Source organism: Rhinoderma darwinii, chromosome 11 (genome assembly GCF_050947455.1).
Source record: "Rhinoderma darwinii isolate aRhiDar2 chromosome 11, aRhiDar2.hap1, whole genome shotgun sequence".
Lineage (NCBI taxonomy): Eukaryota > Metazoa > Chordata > Amphibia > Anura > Rhinodermatidae > Rhinoderma > Rhinoderma darwinii.
In genome coordinates this window covers 24,175,961-24,197,696 of record NC_134697.1, presented here as the reverse complement: position 1 = coordinate 24,197,696, position 21,736 = coordinate 24,175,961, and the positions used below count along the sequence as shown (strand labels likewise).

Here is a 21,736-nt window from a genome sequence, read left to right as displayed (position 1 = left end):
AGCACTTTCTGTCCATAGCAAACTACATGTGTCACCATCAGATGCATTTTGAGACAATTTTCTGCAAAAAAACCTCTTAACAAATTTTTGGGGGTTGCAAAAAATGGACGGAAATGGAGATAAAATCTGATAGGTGTGAACAGAGCATTACCGTGTTATCTCTGACAGGAGAACTGTTACTATTCCATGTATGTTATCATTAATGTCCTGTATTTCCTTTCACAGTGGGTTGGAGGTCATTCTCCTGCATTTGGATTTTCGCCATCATCCAGTTTAGAAATTATTCCTGTTTTCCCACATGTTTACACATCCACCATCCCTCCCCATACAGGAAAATGGGTTGAAAAGAAAACGCCTAATTGCAAGGTAACTATAACTTGGATTTTTTTTTATTCTGAATGTAACTCCCATCATGCCTCTGGGTAGAGCAAGGATGTCATGTTTTCTCTTCTATACATTCTTAGGGAGAGAGAATTAAAGGGGTTTCCAAGCTTTTGTCTTTTTTATCTAGCCCCCTTATTCATGCAGAATAAGAAGACTTCCCCGATACATGTTGCAAAAAATATACCCTCCCTCCGGCGCTACTGACCTGAGAAGTGATCCATGTAAACATGAGTATATACCTGAGTACTGTATATGCCTGGCTCTCCACTATATATATAGGCGCCCACTGTCTGTTCAACTAATGTCTTCTGTGTCCTAAATGTATCAGCAACAATTATTCTAATTTCTTAACTGTTTGCTACAATGTATCAGTAAAGGTAAAATGTATCAGCCTGGAGTCTAGGCTATTCAGCTCAGAGCATTGACTAGGCTGACAAAAATTGTAGCAAACTCTCTGCTGTGAGAAGTATTAGGTCTGTATGGGCTTACATCCTCTGGATGTAGAAAGAGAACATACCCAATCACTGGCAGCAAACAGAGATCTTTAAAATGGTAAGTAAATAAAGCGGTCCAGTCATCAATCAGATCTATTAGACGGCATCAAGCATCTGGTTATGGATGGTGGGGTGTGATGGTACAAACAAGCATCAGCTGGTGGCCCCAATTTGAACCACTGCTGTGAAAAATTCCTTTTCCCCATGACCTTCTCTCTGACGCTCTCATTATCTAAATATAAGCACTTAAATCACATTGCGACACCCCTTGATCTCGGATTTTTCACAGAATGTAGGTGCCATAAATGGCCATTGTATCAATTTTAAAGGGTTTGTCCAGTATTAGGAAAAAGGGTCTACCTTTTTCTAGAAACAGCGTCTATGGGCTGTGTTTGGTACCACAGCCTATTCCCAAAGAAATGGAAATGTCCTGCAATACCATACACAACCAATGGACAAGAGTGGCGCTGTTTCTAGAAAAAGGTAGACACCTTTCTAAAGTCTAGACAAGGGAGTTTCGATTTCTTGCTGCTGAACTTTTCTATACCCCGCTCAAAAAGAGAGTCATTTGGTTAAGGAATTAGGAAATTGCTAAAAATGTAATAATATTCCATAAAACGGCTCCGATGTGCATGAAGAATGGTTAATATTACACCGCTGTTCTTTCTGTTAGCTGAATGCAGCACAGCTTCTTTCCTTTTAATGGTTATATATACAGCTGAGGAACAATGCGCAGATATGACAGGAACACTATATATTTTAAATGGAACAATGAGAGCTGGTAATCCCACTGGAGAAGACCTTGGCAAAAGAGAATAGGAAGCTGCAGCGGTAGATGAAAATATACAACAATTTAGGTTCTGGAGCGCTTCACGCTTTGCTTACGATATATAAGGCTCTCTAGCCGTGCGTGCAAGAAAAGAAAATCAATGTCCAGTCGTGTCCAGTTTTGGTCTTCTGGAAAGATTACTGATTACACATGAAAGGAAATCTTTTCATTAAATCCTAACAATGATACTTATGAGAAACGTCTCAATATTTCTTTGTATTAAACAGACTCTGAATAATCTCAACAAATTGTCATTGTTGTACTGCAAACATTCTATTAATATTGAGCAACCGCTGTCTATTCGTTCTATTAAGTCATATGGACATCATAGAGAGGGGTCCCAAACTTGGTCCCCCTTCCATTTTTAGCCAAACAGCGGATCTTATTCTGGAGGACTCAGCACGGTCACGTACTATTCAGTTGAATGGGCACTATGTAATACCACATTTCTCCTGAAGCAGCCACTGCAGGAGAAATGGGCACCTTGCCCTGGCAATCGTCCCAGGTGATAGACGAGGTTGTCCAGATGGGACAAACCTTTTAATGAGTTTTTGAAATACAGAAGTAGTGGTGGAGAGAGAGAACAAAAATAGCTGGAACATTGCACAAGCTTCCTTACCCCATCATTGCCCTCTGCTCACTGCTCAGCTGAATTACTAAGTAATCTGATTATCTGAAGCAGACTGGTTGCTAGGGATTTTCTGCCTAACAACCCCTAATAAAAAAATAATGTATACATCGTAACTAGTAACCATTTTTTGAACATATATATATATATATATATATATATATATATATATATATATATATATATATATATATTTAAATCTAAACAGATCCAAAATCATATCCTGATTAATTTCTCAATATATCTTTATACCGTAGCAGTCAGATCTCCATTTTTCTGATACAGAGTTTCAAATCACTTGCATAAATATAGGGGCAGATTTAACAACTTTTCTATGTCAGTTTTCTGTTGTAGAAACGGCACGAAAGGCCCCAAATGTTGCAAAAATGCTTTAAAAAAAGTGGGCTGGGCTTAGCGGGAGGGGCGGGGTCACCCACAACCCGATGCATTTACTATAATTTGTTGATACTTATTCAATGATAATCTGGATGACCAGAAGGCGATGTTATTTTAAAATGGATGTGGTTGCTTATCATTTATATTTAATAAAAGTTAAATTTTAGCCATACATGAAATATTTAGTAGATATCTGGGGGCTATTTTTGTTAGCTTTCGCAATTAGGTTTTAGTGTTCAAAAAGGCTCAAAGGTCGAAAAAAAATAAAAATAAAGTGGGCTGGGCTTAGCAGAAGGGTCGGGGTCTCGCACGGCCCGATGCATTTACTGTAATTACGCCAGAAACCGGTGTAATTGTATCAGAAACCCCAGAGAAATGGAGCTGCAAATAATAAAAAGATACGGTATATTTGAATATTCACCAACACAAAGTTTGGACCTAAAACAGTGGACGTTCACTTTAAAGTTGTATGGCACCATGCCTAAAGCAGAAAAAGAAAAAAATGCAGCTCAGTATCAGCCATACCATGCCATTCACATATCAGGCTGTGGCATTAATCATATGACCTAATTCATATTTTGAATAGTATTTAGGTTTTTATTTAAATAGGTACAAAATTCTGTGCTGTCTTCTTTATACACCTTTATAGGGGCTGGAGTTCCAAATACCCTATTCCCGTCACATAGCCATGGAGGTAAATACGTACATTTTTGACTGCCTGAAGTTACCATCACATATAACATATGATTTACATAGCTTTCATTGATATTTCAAATTAAATATTTGTCTTCATAATGCCCCCCCCCCCCTTAGTTCCCCCTAGTGGCTGCTGCAGGCAGCCAGAGCTTTGTAATTAAATTTTAGGACAGCATAAATGGAAGCAGGGTATTTGTTCTTACCCCTATAAAGATATATTCTAAATTATTTACCACAGAGGCCTCAACCAAATAGAAATGGTGTTAAATGATTTTAAGCATACAAACAATATAACAATTCCTACAAAAAAATGAAATAAATATATATATATATATATATATATATATATACGCACACAGTTAGGTCCAGAATTATTTGGACAGTGACAAGTTTTGGCATTTTAGCTGTTTACCAAAACATATTGAATATACAGTTATATAATCAATATGGGCTTAAAGAGGCTCTGTCACCACATTATAAGTGCCCTGTCTCCTACATAAGGAGATGGGCGCTGTAATGTAGGTGACAGTAATGATTTTTATTTAAAAAAACGATCTATTTTCACAACGTTAGGAGCGATTTTGGTTTATGCTAATGAGCTTTCTTAATGCCCAAGAGGGCGTATTTTTACTTTCGACCAAGTGGGCATTGTACAGAGGAGTGTATGACGCTGACCAATCGGCATCATGCACTCCTCTCCATTCATTTACACTGCACTAGCGATATACAGGGTGGGCCATTTATATGGATACACCTAAATAAAATGGGAATAGTTGGTGATATTAACTTCCTGTTTGTGGCAAATTAGTATATGGGAGGGGGGAAACTTTTCAAGCTGGGTGTTGACCATGGCGGCCATTTTGAAGTCGGCCATTTTGTATCCAACTTTCGTTTTTTCAATGGGAAGAGGGTCATGTGACACATCAAACTTATCGAGAATTTCACAAGAAAAACAATGGTGTGCTTGGTTTTAACGTTACTTTATTCTTTCATGAGTTATTTACAAGTTTCTGACCACTTATAAAATGTGTTCAAAGTGCTGCCCATTGTGTTGGATTGTCAATGCAACCCTCTTCTCCCACTCTTCACACACTGATAGCAACACTGCAGAAGAAATGCCTCCCGATCTGACCCCCTTAGACTTTTATCTTTGGGGTCATCTGAAGGCAATTGTCTATGCTCTGAAGATACGAGATGTTCAGCAACTGAAACTACGGATACTGGAAGCCTGTGCTAGCATTTCTTCTGCGGTGTTGCTATCAGTGTGTGAAGAGTGGGAGAAGAGGGTTGCATTGACAATCCAACACAATGGGCAGCACTTTGAACACATTTTATAAGTGGTCAGAAACTTGTAAATAACTCATGAAAGAATAAAGTAACGTTAAAACCAATCACACCATTGTTTTTCTTGTGAAATTCTCGATAAGTTTAATGTGTCACATGACCCTCTTCCCATTGAAAAAACGAAAGTTGGATACAAAATGGCCGACTTCAAAATGGCCACCATGCTCAACACCCAGCTTGAAAAGTTTCCCCCCTCCCATATACTAATGTGCCACAAACAGGAAGTTAATATCACCAACCATTCCCATTTTATTTAGGTGTATCCATATAAATGGCCCACCCTGTAGTTATATCACTATGTGCAGCCTCATACACAAACCCTAACATTACTACAGTGTCCTGATAATGAATAAACATGTCATGTGTATTTAGAATCCTGACACTTCTGAATCTTTTTTGTGAGATTCCGGCAAGTGAAACGAAATCTCGTTTAGCTCCGTAATCTGGCGAGATTTCGTTTCACTTGCCGGAATCTCACAAAAAAGATTCAGAAGTGTCAGGATTCTAAATACACATGACGTCCAGGCTGGATGGTCATGTGTATTCATTATAAGGACACTGTAGTAATGTTAGGGTTTGTGTATGTAGCTGCACATAGTGATATAACTATATAGATAGTTTTTTTAAATAAAAAGCATTACTGTCACCTACATTACAGCGCCGATCTCCTTATGTAGGAGATAGGGCACTTATAATGTGGTGACAGAGCCTCTTTAAAGTGCAGACTCAACTTTAGTTTGAGGGTATTCACATCGTAATTTGAGGAAGGGTTTAGGAATTACAGCTCTTTAATATGTAGCTGTCTCTTTTTCAAGGGACCAAAGGTAATTGGACAATTATCTCAAAAGCTATTTAGTGGGCTGCATGGGCTACTCCCTCGTTAATCCATCATCAATTAAGTAGGTAAAAGGTCTGGAGTTGATTCCAGGTGTGGCATTTGCATTTGGAAGCTGTTGCTGTGAATCCACAACATGAGGTCAAATGTGCTCTCAGTGCAAGTGAAACAGACCATCGTTAGGCTGAAAAAAATTAAGAAGTCAAATGAGAGAGATAGCACAAATGTTAGGAGTGGCCAAATCAACAGTTTGATACATTCTTGAGGGAAAAAAAAGAGCGCACTGGTGATCTTGTGAACTCCCAAAGGCCTGGACGTTCACAGAAGACAACAGTGGTGGATGATCACAGAATCCTTTCCATGGTGAAGAAAAATCCCTTCACAAGATCTACCCAAGTAAAGAACACTCTCCTGGAAGTAGGTGTATCAGTATCTAAGTCTACCATAAAGAGAAGACTTCATGAGAGCAAATACAGAGGGTTCACCACAAGGTGCAAACCATTAATCAGCCTCAAAAATAGAAAGGCCGGATTAGACATTGCCAAACAACATCTAAAGAAGACGGCCCAATTCTGGAAGAGAATTCTTTGGACAGATGAAACTAAGATCAATCTGTACCAGAATGATGGGAGAAGGAAAGTATGGAGAAGGCTTTATACGGCTCATGAACCAAAGCACACCACATCCTCTGTAAAACATGGTGAAGACAGTGTGATGGCATGGTGTGGGCAGTGTGATGGCATGGTGGAGGCAGTGTGATGGCATGGTGGAGGCAGTGTGATGGCATGGTGGGGGCAGGGTGATGGCATGGTGGAGGCAGTGTGATGGCATGGTGGAGGCAGTGTGACGGCATGGTGGAGGCAGTGTGATGGCATGGTGGAGGCAGTGTGATGGCATGGTGGAGGCAGTGTGATGGCATGGGCATGCATGGCTACCAAAGGCACTGGGTCACTAGTGTTTATTGATGATGTGACTGAAGACAGAAGCAGCCGGATGAATTCTGAAGTGTTCAGGGATTTACTTTCTGCCCAGATTCAACCAAATGCAGCAAGGTTGATCGGACGTCGCTTCACAGTACAGATGGACAATGACCCAAAACATACTGCGAAAGCAACCCAGGAGTTTTTTAAGGCAAAGAAGTGGAATATTCTGCAATGGCCAAGTCAATCACCAGATCTCAACCCGATCGAGCTGCAGTTCACTTGCTTAAGACAAAACTTAAGGCAGAAAGACCCACAAACAAGCAACAACTGAAGAAGTTGCATTAAAGGCCGGGCAAAGCATCACAAAGGAGGAAACCCAGCGTTTGGTGATGTCCATGGGTTCCAGACTTTAGGCAGTCATTGCCTGCAAAGGAGTCTCTACAAAGTATTAAAAAAATATTTTATTTATGGTAACGTTAATTTGTCCAATTACTTTTGAGCCCCTGAAATGAGGCGGCTGTGTAGAAAAATGGTTGCAATTCCTAAACGTATAGGATATTTTTGTTCAACCCCTTAAATGAAACCTGAAAGTCTACACTTCAATTGCGTCTCGGTTGTTCAATTAAAATCCAATGTGGTGGCAGCAGAGCCCAAATCATGAAGATTGTGTCACTGTCCAAATAATTCTGGACCGAACTGTGTAAGTATATATATATATATATATATATATATATATATACAGTCGAGTCACATCATTATGACCACCAGCCAATATCCAGAGTAACAGCATGGACAGCAGCTAGACGGGCTGGGAGTGACTCAATAAGGTGCTGGTCGGTTGTCTCGGGTATCTGGAGCCGTTCTGACTGCAGTGCATCCCACATTTGCTAGAAGGTGCGTTTGGGAGGATCTATAGAGCAAACGAGACGATCGTGGTGGTCCCACATATGTTCAATATGTCGGACATTTCCAGCTGTGTGACATGTCGCATTGTCTTGCTGGAATATTCCATCTGCCCCAGGGAAAACAAACAGCATGTATGAGTGGACGTGATCTGCAGCGATGGATTCATACCCAAATCGGTTCAGAATGCCTTCCACATGGATGAGTGGCCCAGAGAATGCCATGAAAAAATTACCCCGATCATAACGCTGCCGCCACCAGCTTGTGATCTTCCAACCATGGTTGCAGGGTGTTTGTTCTCTGATGTTTCTTGCCTGACACGCCAATGTCCATCCGTTTAATGAATCAGAAAACATGACTCATCAGAGAAGGCAACCCTTTGCCAATGATCGGTGGTCCAAATCCAATACTGCCGTGCAAATTGAAGCCTTTTTTTCCGATGCTCCTTTGTTAGCATAGGAGCAGTGACCATCGGTCTGCTTCAGAGCCCTATACGCAGTGGGTTTCAACAAACTGTTGTTTTAGACACACGTCTTGTAGCTAGAGATGAGCGAACCGGGACAACCGAACCCGGTTTCGGTCCGAACTTCCGGAAAAGTTCGGTTCGCAGCGAATCCGAACTTCACCGGGTTCGGCCGAACCCGTTTTGACCGAACCCGGTCAAAAACATTATACAAATCGGCAGCCACTTATCTCTATCAATCACTGATAGAGAAAAGAGGCTGCTGATTAAAAATAAAATAAAAAGCATTTCATACGTACCCGGTCGTTGTCTTGCGGACGAGTCCCTCTTCTTCCTCCAGTCCGACCTTTTCTGACGCGGCAGCCTGTGATTGGCTGCAGAGGCCTCTGCAGCCTGTGATTGGCTGCAGAGGCCGCGGCAGCCTGTGATTGGCTGCAGCGCTCACATGGGCTGCATCGTCATCAAGGAATGTCGGGCCGGATGTCGAGAGGGACGCGTCACCAAGGCAACGGCCAACAGACCGGACTGGAGGAAGCAGGGAGTTCCCGGTAAGTATGAACGTCTTTTTTTTTACAGGTACTGTGATCGGTAGTCACTGTCCAGGGTACTGAAACAGTTACTGCCGATCAGTTAACTCTTTCAGCACCCTGGACAGTGACTATTTAGGGTATGTGCACACACACTAATTACGTCCGTAATTGACGGACGTATTTCGGCCGCAAGTACCGGACCGAACACAGTGCAGGGAGCCGGGCTCCTAGCATCATAGTTATGTACGATGCTAGGAGTCCCTGCCTCTCTGCAGGACAACTGTCCCGTACTGTAATCATGTTTTCAGTACGGGACAGTAGTTCCACGGAGAGGCAGGGACTCCTAGCATCGTACATAAGGGTATGTTCACACGGCCTATTTACGGACGTAATTCGGGCGTTTTTGCCCCGAATTACGTCTGAAAATAGCGCCTCAATAGCGCTGACAAACATCTGCCCATTGAAAGCAATGGGCAGACGTTTGTCTGTTCACACGAGGCGTATATTTACGCGCCGCTGTCAAATGACGGCGCGTAACTAGACGCCAGCGTCAAAGAAGTGACCTGTCACTTCTTTGGCCGTAATTGGAGCCGTTATTCATTGACTCCAATGAATAGCAGCGCTAATTACGCCCGTAATTGACGCGACGTTCAAGCGCCTGCACATGCCGGTACGGCTGAAATTACGGGGATGTTTTCAGGCTGAAACATCCCCGTAATTTCAGCCGTAACGGACGCCCTCGTGTGAACATACCCTAAATATGATGCTAGGAGCCCGGCTCCCTGCAGTGTGTTCGGTCCGGTACTTGCGGCCGAAATACGTCCGTCAATTACGGACGTAATTAGTGTGTGTGCACATACCCTTACTGACGTCGCCTAGCAACGCTGCCGTAATGACGGGTGCACACATGTAGCCACCCGTCATTACGGGGCCTCATGCACACGACCGTAAAAACACCCGTTATTAAGGGTCGTAATTACGACCCGAAATAGCGGGCCCATAGACTTCTGTTAGCCACGGGTACCTTCCCGTTTTCTCACGGGAAGGTGCCCGTGCCGTTAAAAAGATAGAACATGTTCTATTTTTTTATTTTACGGGCCGTGCTCGTAATTACGACTCGTAACTACGAGCACGGCCGGCCGGCCACGGGCAGCCGGCCGCTTTTGCGAACCGTGCTGTCATTATAATTATAGCAGCACGGCCCGTAAAATAGAAAAATAGAACATGTTCTATTTTTTTAACGGCACGGGCACCTTCCTGTGAGAAAACGGAAAGGTACCCGTGGGTAACAGAAGTCTATGAGCCCGTTATTACGGGTCGTAATTACGACCCGCAATAACGGGTGTTTTTACGGTCGTGTGCATAATGGGAGCACGGCTCGGAAAAACGAACGGCTGCCCGTGCTCATCTCCTGAAATACTCTGTGCTGCCTTAAACTCTGTGGACAGGTCAGGATCCTGTTTCTTTTAAATGCTGCTAGGGAACCCGCTCGATCCACTATATAAGGCTACGCTACAGTGCAGCATTTAAAAGAAACAGGATCCTGACCTGTCCACAGAGTTTAAGGCAGCACAGAGTATTTCAGGAGATGAGCGTGCAGATTCAGTGCTGCTGTGAACTCTGCTCTTACCATTACGTAGCTCTCAGTCTGTTACCTCTCCTCCACTCCTGTCCTCAAGAACACCTTCACATGATTGGCAAGTCACCACGTAATGGTAAGAGCAGAGTTCACAGCAGCACAGAGTATTTCAGGAGATGAGCGTGCGGATCTTGTGCGTGGTGGTGACTTGCCAATCATGTGAACGTGTTATAGAGGACAGGAGTGGAGGAGATGTAACAGACTGAGCTACGTAATGGTAAGAACAGAGTTCACAGCAGCACAGAGTATTTCAGGAGAGGAGCGTGCAGATTCAGTGCTGCTGTGAACTCTGCTCTTACCATTACGTAGCTCAGTCTGTTACCTCTCCTCCACTCCTGTCCTCAATAACACCTTCACATGATTGGCAAGTCACCACCCCGCACAAGATCCGCACGCTCATCTCCTGAAATACTCTGTGCTGCTGTGAACTCTGCTCTTACCATTACGTGGTGACTTGCCAATCATGTGAAGGTGTTCTTGAGGACAGGAGTGGAGGAGAGGTAACAGACTGAGAGCTACGTAATGGTAAGAGCAGAGTTCACAGCAGCACTGAATCTGCACGCTCATCTCCTGAAATACTCTGTGCTGCCTTAAACTCTATGGACAGGTCAGGATCCTGTTTCTTTTAAATGCTGCACTGTAGCGCAGCCTTATATAGTGGATCGAGCGGGTTCCCCAGCAGCATTTAAAAGAAACCGTGTTTGTGTATGTGTGTGTTTGTGTATATATGTGTGTTTGGGTATGTGACTTTGTCTGTTTTTGTTTTTATATGTGTGTTTGTGTATATGTGTGTGTGTGTGTGTGTGTGTATATATGGGTGTGTTTGTGTATATGTGTTTGTGTATATATGGGTGTATTTGTGTATATGTTTGTGTGTAGATGTTTGTGTGTGTTTTTGTATGTGTGTGTGTTTGTGTATATATGGGTGTGTGTTTGTGTGTATATATGGGTGTGTTTGTGTATATGTGTTTGTGTATATGTGTTCATGTATGTGTGTGTATAACTGTGTGTGTGTGTGTGTTTGGATATGTGTGTTTTTGTTTGTATATGTGTGAGTTTGTGTATATGTGTGTGTGTTTGTCTGTTTATGTGTGTGTGTATATCTTGTTGTGTTTGTGTATATATGTGTGTGTCTGTGTATGGTTGTTTGTGTGTGCGTGCGTGTATATATGTGTGTAGGTGAGTAGAAGTATTGTTATTGTTCACATTGATAACTGTTTTTTTATGTTGTTGCAGATTTTGATGTACCGATTGGACTACATCTTCGATTCGTTGGACTACTGCGTAGATCTACGTTTTTTCAAATTTTAATAAAATGGTTAACGAGGGTTTTGTTGGGGATTTCTTATTTCAATAAAAAATAATTGTCTTTGTGTTTTTTTTTTAAACTTTATTAGTGCCTAGATAATGGCAGTTGGCTGATTGACAGCGTCCATTATTAAGGCGGTACTTAGTGTTAGCCGGTGCAGAGGCTAGCACTAACCACCCATTATTACCCCGGTACCCACCACCACCAGGGGTGCCGGGAAGAGCTTGGTACGATCCAGTACCCGACCATCTGTTGTGATGGTCGGGTACTGGGGCGGCCGTAGGCTGGTATTATGAGGCTGGGAAGGGCCAAAATCAGTGGACCTTCCCACCCTTGTAATGCTAGGCTGCTGCTGCTGTGTTGTATCGGGCTGGTTATAAAAATGGGGGGGACCCCCACGTCGTTTTTTTTTTTGAATTTAACAAATTTAGCAATAGACGGGTCCCCGACATTTTTAATAACCAGCCATATACAAGGCCGCAGCAGTCTGGCATTACATTGGTGGGAAGGGCCACTGGTTTTGTCCATTCCCAGGCTAATAACACTGTGTTGTATGTGGCTGGTTATGATAAATTGGGTGGAACCCCATGTCTTTTTAAAAAAAAAAATTTAAATAAATAAATAATTAAAAAAAATGACGTGGGGTCCCCCCCACTTTTATAACCAGCCAGATACAACACAGCAGCAGCAGCCTAGCATTACAAGGGTGGGAAGGTCCACTGTTTTTGGCCCTTCCCAGCCTCATAATACCAGCCTGCGGCCGCCCCAGAGCCCGACCATCACAACAGATGGTCGGGTACTGGATCGTACCTGGCTCTTCCCGGCACCCCTGGTGGTGGTGGGTACCGGGGTAATAATGGTGGTTAGTGTTAGCCTCTGCACCGGCTAACACTAAGCCTCGCCTTAGTAATGGATGTTGTCACTCAGACAGCGGCCATTACTAAAGTGGTAGTAATAAAATTTGAAAATAAAAAGACAAAGATATAGATAAAATATTTTATTGAAATAAAGCACCCCCAACACAACCCTCATTAACCATTTTATTGTAGAAAAAAAAACGTCATCTAAGTAGTCCTCGAAACCGACGTAGTCCAAACACCAAACCTGTAAAAAAATAAAATGAAATAAAACATGTCGTAGGCTTAGATTCAGTTTAATGTGTGATACTGACTGTTATACCATGTATAGAAGCCTGCCGTGAAGTTGACTTAGATACAGGGCGCCAGCAGACAGTATCATACATGGCCATACAGACATATATACAAACAAACATACATTCAAACATACATACATACATACATATATACAAACATACATACAAGCATGCACATATATACATGCAAATATACATACATGCAAACATACACACATATATACATGCAAACTATCATACATACATGCATACACACACACACACACATGAAAACATACATACATACAAACAAACATGCAAAGATGCAAAGATACATACATACATATATACAAGCATGCACAAATATACATGCAAACATAAATACATGCAAACATAATTACATACATGCACATATATATAAACATACATGCAAACATACATGCAAAAATAAAAACATGCAAACATACATACATGCACATATATACATACATACATGACAACATACATACAAACATACATGACAACATACATACATGCAAACATACATGCAAACATACATACACACATGCAAACATATATACATGCAAATATACATACAAACATGCACATGTATACATACATGTCAACATACATGCAAACATACATGCACATATATACATACATACATACATGACAACATACATACATGCAAATATATACATGCAAATATACATACATACACACATGCACATATATACATACATGCCAACATACATGCACATATATACATACATGACAACATACATACATACATACATACATACATGACAACATACATACATATATACACACATGCAAATATACATACAAACATGCATACATACATACATGCAAACATACATTCATGCAAACACACATACATGCAAACATACATACATTCATGCAAACATACATACATACATACAAATATACATACACACATGCACATATATACATACATACATACATGACAACATACATGCAAAAATACATACATGCAAACATACACACATACATGCAAATATATACATGCAAATATACATACAAACATGCACATATATACATGCATGCCAACATACATGCACAGATATACATACATACATACATACATGACAACATACATACATGACAACATACATACCAACATACATACATGCCAAAAAAAAATAATAATACGTTCATACTTACTTTCCTCCTGTCCGGCCTCCAGCGATGACGTTTCATCCATGTCGCCGCTGCAGCCTGTGATTGGCTGCAGAGGCGGTCACGTGGGATGAAGCGTCATCCTGACGTGCGTGACCGCCACTACAGCCTGTGATTGGCTGCAGCGGCGAAAGGGATGAAACGTCATCGCTGGAGGCCGGACAGGAGGAAAGTAAGTACGAACGTATAATTTTTATTTTTTTATTACATTTATTGTATTTTCCGCGCGCCGAGCATGTACTGTCAAGGTTGCTGAAAGAGTTAGTGCAGCCCATTAACTCTATCAGCACCCCGGACAGTAGCATGCTCGGCGCACAGACGTGACAGGTTCGGTCAGAACTAGTTCGGTCCGAACCAAACTTTTTTGTGAAATTCGGCGAACTAGCCGAACCGAACTTTTGATAAGTTCGCTCATCTCTACTTGTAGCCCCCTGGTTGAATTTCACTGTGAGCTGCTCCACTGTAGTGTGTCGTTCGGCCCTCGCGCACCTTTGTAGTCGACGTTTACCTCTCACATCAATGGCACGTGGTGCTCCGCAGTTTCCACTTTGGTTATTCCCAGTGGTGACATTTGGCCACTCACGATACACTTTTACCACAGCAGAACGCGAACAGTTCACAAACTCCGCTGTTTGAGAAATGCTGCCACCCTTGTGCTGAAAGCCAAAAATCACCCCTTTTTACAACTGCGATAAATCACAGTTTTTACCCATTTCAACAACGAATGATAGGTGTTCAGACAGCCTGGAGTGCTGCCTCTATTTCTATTCTTTGTTCAGACAGCCTATCGCACACCATATATACCCACCAAGCCAGCCCACCACACATCACTTCCTTCATGGGCTACGCGCTGCCAAATTCTGAATTAGGAGGTGGTCATAAACATAAGACTCGACTGTGTGTGTATATATATATATATATATATATATATATATATATATATATACTACCGTTCAAAAGTTTAGGGTCACTTAGAAATTTCCTTATTTTTGAAAGAAAAGCACAGTTTTTTTCAATGAAGATAACATTAAATTAATCAGATATACACTCTATACATTGTTAATGTGCTAAATGACTATTCTAGCTGCAAACGTCTGGTTTTTAATGCAATATCTACATAGGTGTATAGAGGCCCATTTCCAGCAACCAGCACTCCAGTGTTCTAATGGTACATTGTGTTTGCTAACTGTGTTAGAAGGCTAATGGATGATTAGAAAACACTTGAAAACACTTGTGCAATTATGTTAGCACCGCTGTAAACCGTTTTGCTGTTTAGAGGAGCTATAAAACTGACCTTCCTTTGAGCTAGTTGAGAATCTGGAGCATTACATTTGTGTGTTCGATTAAACTCTCAAAATGGCTAGAAAAAGAGAGCTTTCATGTGAAACTCGACAGTCTATTCTTGTTCTTAGAAATGAATTGCCAAGAAACTGAAGATTTCCTACAACGGTGTGTACTACTCCCTTCAGAGGACAGCACAAACAGGCTCTAACCAGAGTAGAAAGAGAAGTGGGAGGCCTCACTGCACAACTGAGCAACAAGACAAGTACATTAGAGTCTCTAGTTTGAGAAAAAGACACCTCACAGGTCCTCAACTGGCAGCTTCATTAAATAGTACCCGCAAAAATGCCAGTGTCAATGTCTATATATATATATATATCTATATATATGTGTGTGTGTGTGTGTGTGTGTGTGTGTGTGTGTGTGTATATATATATATATATATATATATATATATATATATGTACTTGGCAATGTTTACATGTGTGTGCCCATTTCAGTTCAACAATATTGTGATTAATTTATAAGACCTACAAGCCATTCATATTACGCATATCTCATTAACTTCAGAAAATATTTGTACTTTAGTTTCATATAAGCCGTTAATCTGATAAACTATGCTTTAATGGTCTTATAAACAATACAAACATACATTTGTCCCTTTTATGAGATTTCATTAATATTCAGCAAATTCCTGCTGGGTAAAATTGGTACTTATTGATGGCAACGTATATTAGCTCAGTGTGAACAGTCCGGTACTCACTAATACAAATTAACCTTAAAAGGCTCACTGTGGATTGTCTAGAGGGATTCTGGCACTTTTCTGGATGATTTAGGGCATTTCAAGGTCATTCGTTTATTTCAGTGTTCACAACGGATAGAACAATGCAGAAAAAGTCTACGTTTAGATGGTGAGAAGAGACTATTATATAAACCTGCTGCTATGTGAACTGAATACAGCTGGCTGACAAGCCTGATGTTTGCTATTTAAATACTGCAGAATTCACAGCTGCCACTTGGATATCCTATAGATCTATTCCATGTAAGGACTAGATTCAAATTAAGCAATTAAGAGTGAAAAGTCTGAGCTTCTCTATTCAATGACCTTGTGAAACCATCAATGTCAACTTTTTTGATGCATGACTAGACAGATAAAAAAAAATACAATCCAATATACATATAAATTGCCAGGAATCCTTAAAGAGTAAAATGTAATTGTAAAGAAAATAAAGAGCATTGACAATTAAAATTGGCCCTGTGCTTATCGCGTTAATGCCATAAGTTTAGCGAATTAGCGTGTACGTCGGAAAAACTTCTGCCAGCACTTTCTTAGCAGCCAGAGTCCCCGGCTCCTATCTTGGCCATCTAGAGCTACCCCAGGAAGCTCCAGTGACGTCATAGCAGAAGGGTATACCCAGAGGATCCCACAGAGCTTACATTTCCTGACAGGACGGCCAGAGTCTGTGGGCAGGGTGGCCTCTGCTGCTTAGGAAAGGGGCTGGGGCTTCCTGATGTATCCAATAAACGGATACCAAGGACGGATGCCCAAAGGAGATAATTCAAACTATGTTTAAGTACCACGGTACTTCCACTGTTTTATGTGACTAGAAAAACACATTGCGCAATGGAGTTACCCATTCTGTGGAATCTCCCCCTCCCTAAAACTCTAAGTTCTCTTTGCCTCTGCTTTTATGTTATAATTACAATGTTTATATAGTGGATATTCCTTGTATCTAAGAATCCATTTTTAGTAACATGTTGATGTGTAAATTGCATAATTTTTTTTTTATGATGCTTTATGTTTGTATTAAACCAATAAAAAGATATTTGAAAATAAAACATAATGGTATTCGTTTTACCGGGAGGTCATGAGCAGGGCCATGAGAGTTGATGACGTATCCGTTAAACGGATGCCATTATAGGCTATGGGTGATGAATGCCACTGATAAACATCTGAAGATCAAAATCTGTATGTTGTCTGGGTGCTATGGGTAGGGTTCCCACCCCATCAATATTTAGAAGGTAAACTCAAGCACTCCCTAGGTTAATATGCAGAAAATTGATTTTATTCGGATAAGGCAATATAAAGAAATAGGTAATGTTTCTGGAACAGTCCGGCCTTTGTCAAACTCTGGAGATAAAGGCAGAAACAATATATACATTGTTACGCATACCCATGGTACTAGTTACCCTATTCCATAGCGCTATTCCTCAGAGAAATCTTTTTTCTATTGACCAGTGGAAATGGGTGAGTATAAATAATGCTCCAACTGCGGAGGATCCTGAATGCTGTATATACTATTTTATGTTCCTTGTTTTCAATTCCATGCTCTAAAGTCATTGTATAATCCCTGGATTGTTATAGATGCCAAAACCTGTTATTTTAGTGTGCACATTGCTCTATATCTTTTACTTAATCAGTATACTAGATATGTTTATATATATATATATATATATATATATATATATATATATATATATATATAGATATATGTATATATATATATATATATATATATATATATATATATATATATATATATATATATATATATATATATATATAGATATATATATATACCACTCAAGGCAAACTACTGAATGCATCCTATCAGATAATTATGTTTATACTTGGCCAATATTCTGTTGAAGTAGCCACTGTTAGGGCTCATTCAGTCGAAAGTGAATAACGTCCGTGTGCTGTGCAGGGAAGTCACGCGCAGCACACGGACCCATTGATTTCAATGGGGCCGGTCACACATGCAGGAGTGTTCACGCAGCATGTGTCCGTTGCGTAATACTCACTGCATATGTTAAGGATCTGCCAGGCACAGCTTCTGTATCCACGCCCAGAGGTAATCAGTCTGCACCTGCTTCTATGTCTGTGAGACTGACTCCATCTTCCACCACTCAGGATGGCAGGCTTAGGAGTGGGAGAGCCTATCACAGCCTGGCCAGACGGAGCTAGCTCCCGCCCTCTGTCTATTTATACCTGCCTTTCCTGTTCCTCCTTGCTTGTGATTCTTCTCTGTTGGTTTCCTGGCCCTGCTGCAGCTTCTTGAACTACTTGTCCCTGCTTCGTATTGACCCTGGCTTACTGACTACTCTTCTGCTCTGCGTTTGGTACCTCGTACACTCCTGGTTTGACTCGGCTTGTTCACTACTCTCCTGCTCTGCGTTTGGCACCTCGTACTCTCCTGGTTTGACTCGGCTCGTTTACTACTCTTGTTGCTTACGGTGTTGCCGTGGGCAACTTCCCCGTTCCCCTTTGTTCTGTGTTTCCTTGTCTGGTTGTCTGTCGTGCACTTACTGAGTGTAGGGACCGTCGCCCAGTTGTACCCCGTCGCCTAGGGCGGGTCGTTGCAAGTAGGCAGGGACTGAGTGGCGGGTAGATTAGGGCTCACTTGTCTGTTTCCCTATCCCTGTCATTACAGCATGTCCTATATTGGTGCGTTTTCACGCACCTATTGCCCATCGAAGTCAATGGGTGCGTGAAAATCACGCACAGCTCACGGATGCACATGCATGTGCACTGCGTAATTTGCCCATCAATTCAATTGAAAATAAAAAAATAAAATAAAAAGATGTGCTTTGCGAGTGCGTGAATAATGCATGCCCTCGCAAAGCACACTGATGCCTAACAGACCAGATTCACGCAGGTTTTTCACACGCCGAATCTGATACGCTCGTGTGAATGTAGCCTTACTTGAAAATGTATTCCGACATTTGTTCAATTCATGTTACCTATTTCTTTATATTGCCTTATCCGAATAAAATCTATTTTCTGCATTGGAGTGCTTGAGTTTACCTTCTAAATACTGATAGACATCTGTCATAGCCTGCCTTTTCCTTATACTTTGGGAGCTTTTTCCTTATGTATACGTAAAACTTAGGCAAAAAACATGATACGCACAAGTTTCTTCTTTTATATCTTACAAATTCTGTATACTGTCTGACTAAATACAGCTCATGTGCTCAGTGTATACATGTGCACAATGTCCCAAAGCCGGGACCTGTACCTATGAGCCATCTATGGCAACACCTATGCTGTGGATATGACATATATGTCTGAGATGAGAATAACCCTTTAAATAATAATAATAATAATAATAATAATAATAATAATAATAATAATAATAATAAAATGTAGACTAATAATATGGGTTGAATTTTTTTTTTTGTTTAAAGTTTGCTCCAATGTCTGAAGGAGGCCAAAGGTCCCTCTGCCACATAAGCAGATACCAGTATTATAAATGGCCCATGAAAGGTGTTGGCCCTATTACAGATTTTGCATTTGGGCCCAGGAGCTTTAAGTTATTCACACACTTATTTTTATGGTGGTTTTTTTGTTGTTGTTTTTTTAGTGTTTTTCTATTTCCTACATATGCAACGTGCATTTTTGAAGGGGCCTTTTCAATTCCTATATAGAATCCTTTTTTTTTTTTAAATGCCACTGATCAAAAAAATGCACCAAAAATCTGGCCACCGTGTTTTTGCCCAAAACAGATGCAGGAATGTCAGGAAAAACACCACAAATATGCGCCATTTTTCACAAAAATGCTGATTGAGACTACCTTAAAGCTTCACTCACGTAAACTTTTTTTTCTCCATTGTTTTGTTAAAAAATGGCATGGAAAACAGCAAGAAAAATTATATGGCGCATGAGCTTTTTATGTCATTTTTGTTTTTGGTGACTTTTTGAAAAAAAAATATTGTGCTTTTGTGCTGTTTTTAACATTGCAAATCATGTGATTTAAAGATCATGTGATTGAAAGATTTATCTTTGCAATGCATTATTTATTCTAAAAAAGCCACCGAAAACGCCATAAAAAAATTACAAAACTTTAGGCAAAAAGTATGGTCAGTATTCTGCATCAGTATTTGCCAGCCGAAACCAGGAGTGAGTCCAAAACAAGGAAGAGGTGCAAATCTTTCCATTATACGTTTTCTGTCAGGGTTTTGGCTTCCAAATACCAATGTAAAATACTGACCTATATACTGCTGTGTGAAAAAGACCTAACTCCCTGAAAAAAACACCAAATCAACCCCTTGTTGCGATCTCATAAAAACGCCACTAACCCAAAAAACAAAAGACAAAAAAGAAAAAAAGTTAATATTTCCCTATTTACTTTCAGCTAACATCTGGCTACAGCATTTTTCGCCCAAAAAAACAGGGAAAAAAGCACCAGGAAAAAACCCCACCAATTCTGATCTTGATATTAAAACGGCCACTCATGTGGGACTATAAAAGTAGGCAACGTTAATCAACACATTGTGTACAATACACTTTTTCATGTGGCGTTTTTTGTTTTTATGCCATGATTACTGCAAAAGTACAGCAAAATGCTACGGTTTTGCTGCAGTTCAGCAAAAAAAAAAAAAAAATGCATCAAAAAACACACCAATTCTGAAGCGTGAAAACACAGCCTAAAGGGGGCTATAATGAGAGAAATAAACATAGATTGTACACGGGTACCTGATACTTCTTAAACTACGTGTATGTCATAATGGTAGTGGAGTTAAAGTGGTTTTACCATAACAATATTTATCACCTATCCACAGGATAGGTGATGAATATCTGATCGGTGGATGTCTGACCACAGGGACCCCCACCGATCACGAGAACAGGCTTAACAGGCATCCTGTGAGCCCCATATGAATAGAGCGGTAGTGCGCATGCACGGCCACCTCTCTATTCATTTCTATAAGGTTGCCGATCGCAATCTTCGGCAGCCCCATAGAAATGAATGGAGCGGTGGCCGAGCAAGTCACTGACTACAAAATTGCCTCATCAACGCCACAAACAAAAACGCAGTGAAGACAATTTATTAACCTTTTACACCTTTTGAAAGTCTTAAAGGGGCCAAAAGTTGCAATTTTTGCTGCCTAACTCTTAAGTACCTCATGCCACTAATGCCGTAAAAGAAATATATATAATATTTTTCAACCTAACCACAATTTTATTTTCTGTATTTAACAGATTTTTCTTAACAACTCCTTTGCTCTGGATTCTTCCTGGATACACCCAGCCGAGGAATTGATATTATTTCAGGGACTTGAGAAGCCGAGTCGAAGGACAAATCAAGTAACCATGGCTATATCTAGACCATCTACGGCCTCCAGGCCACTCCGCACAGTCATATTAACTCCTCAACGAGTAACAGGTTTGTGAACACTAAGAAATAATTTGTGTTACCAAGAAAATTTTTACTAGGGGGGCTGTGTGGCACTACCTATGAGGGGGGGCTGTCTGGCACTACCTATGAGGGGGGCAGTGTGGCACAATCTACAGGGGGCACTGTGGCACTATGTGCAGAGGGCACTAAATTTATGGGTGTACAAACTGGGGGCCTAACTTCTATATGGGGGCGCAAAGCTACATTTTCTGCTATTTTACTGCTGCCGTGATTTTCCCCGCAAAGGGGCCCACTAAGTCTGTGTCGTCCAAGGGCCCACATAAACCTGGAGCCGGCCCTGCATTGAACCATGAGGCACCAGAGGCCTGTGTCCAATAGCTGCCCTGCAGAAAACGTCCCCATGATCATGGCTGGATTATAGTTCCTGCAGTGTCCTCCATTAACCCTGTTATGTCGTTCTATGCTGTAATTAGTGATATAAGTAACTTGCTCTGCACTTTGACAACTCTGGTTATAGATTGTGTTTCCTGCACTGCTGGTCCTGTTATAGTTACACTGATCAGTCTTACCTCTGGGGAATTTGAGCCAAATG

General features: G+C 41.0%; 1 protein-coding gene across 1 annotated transcript in view; it reads left to right on the top strand.

The window, feature by feature from the left end:
* The window catches only part of TCERG1L (transcription elongation regulator 1 like), a 142,991-nt gene that overhangs the window by 13,151 nt on the left and 108,104 nt on the right, over positions 1 to 21,736 (top strand). The window contains exons 2-3 of the mRNA XM_075843161.1: positions 226 to 366; positions 20,988 to 21,171. Coding sequence (XP_075699276.1) covers positions 226 to 366; positions 20,988 to 21,171 — 325 coding nt within the window. The remainder of the gene's footprint in view (positions 1 to 225; positions 367 to 20,987; positions 21,172 to 21,736) is intronic.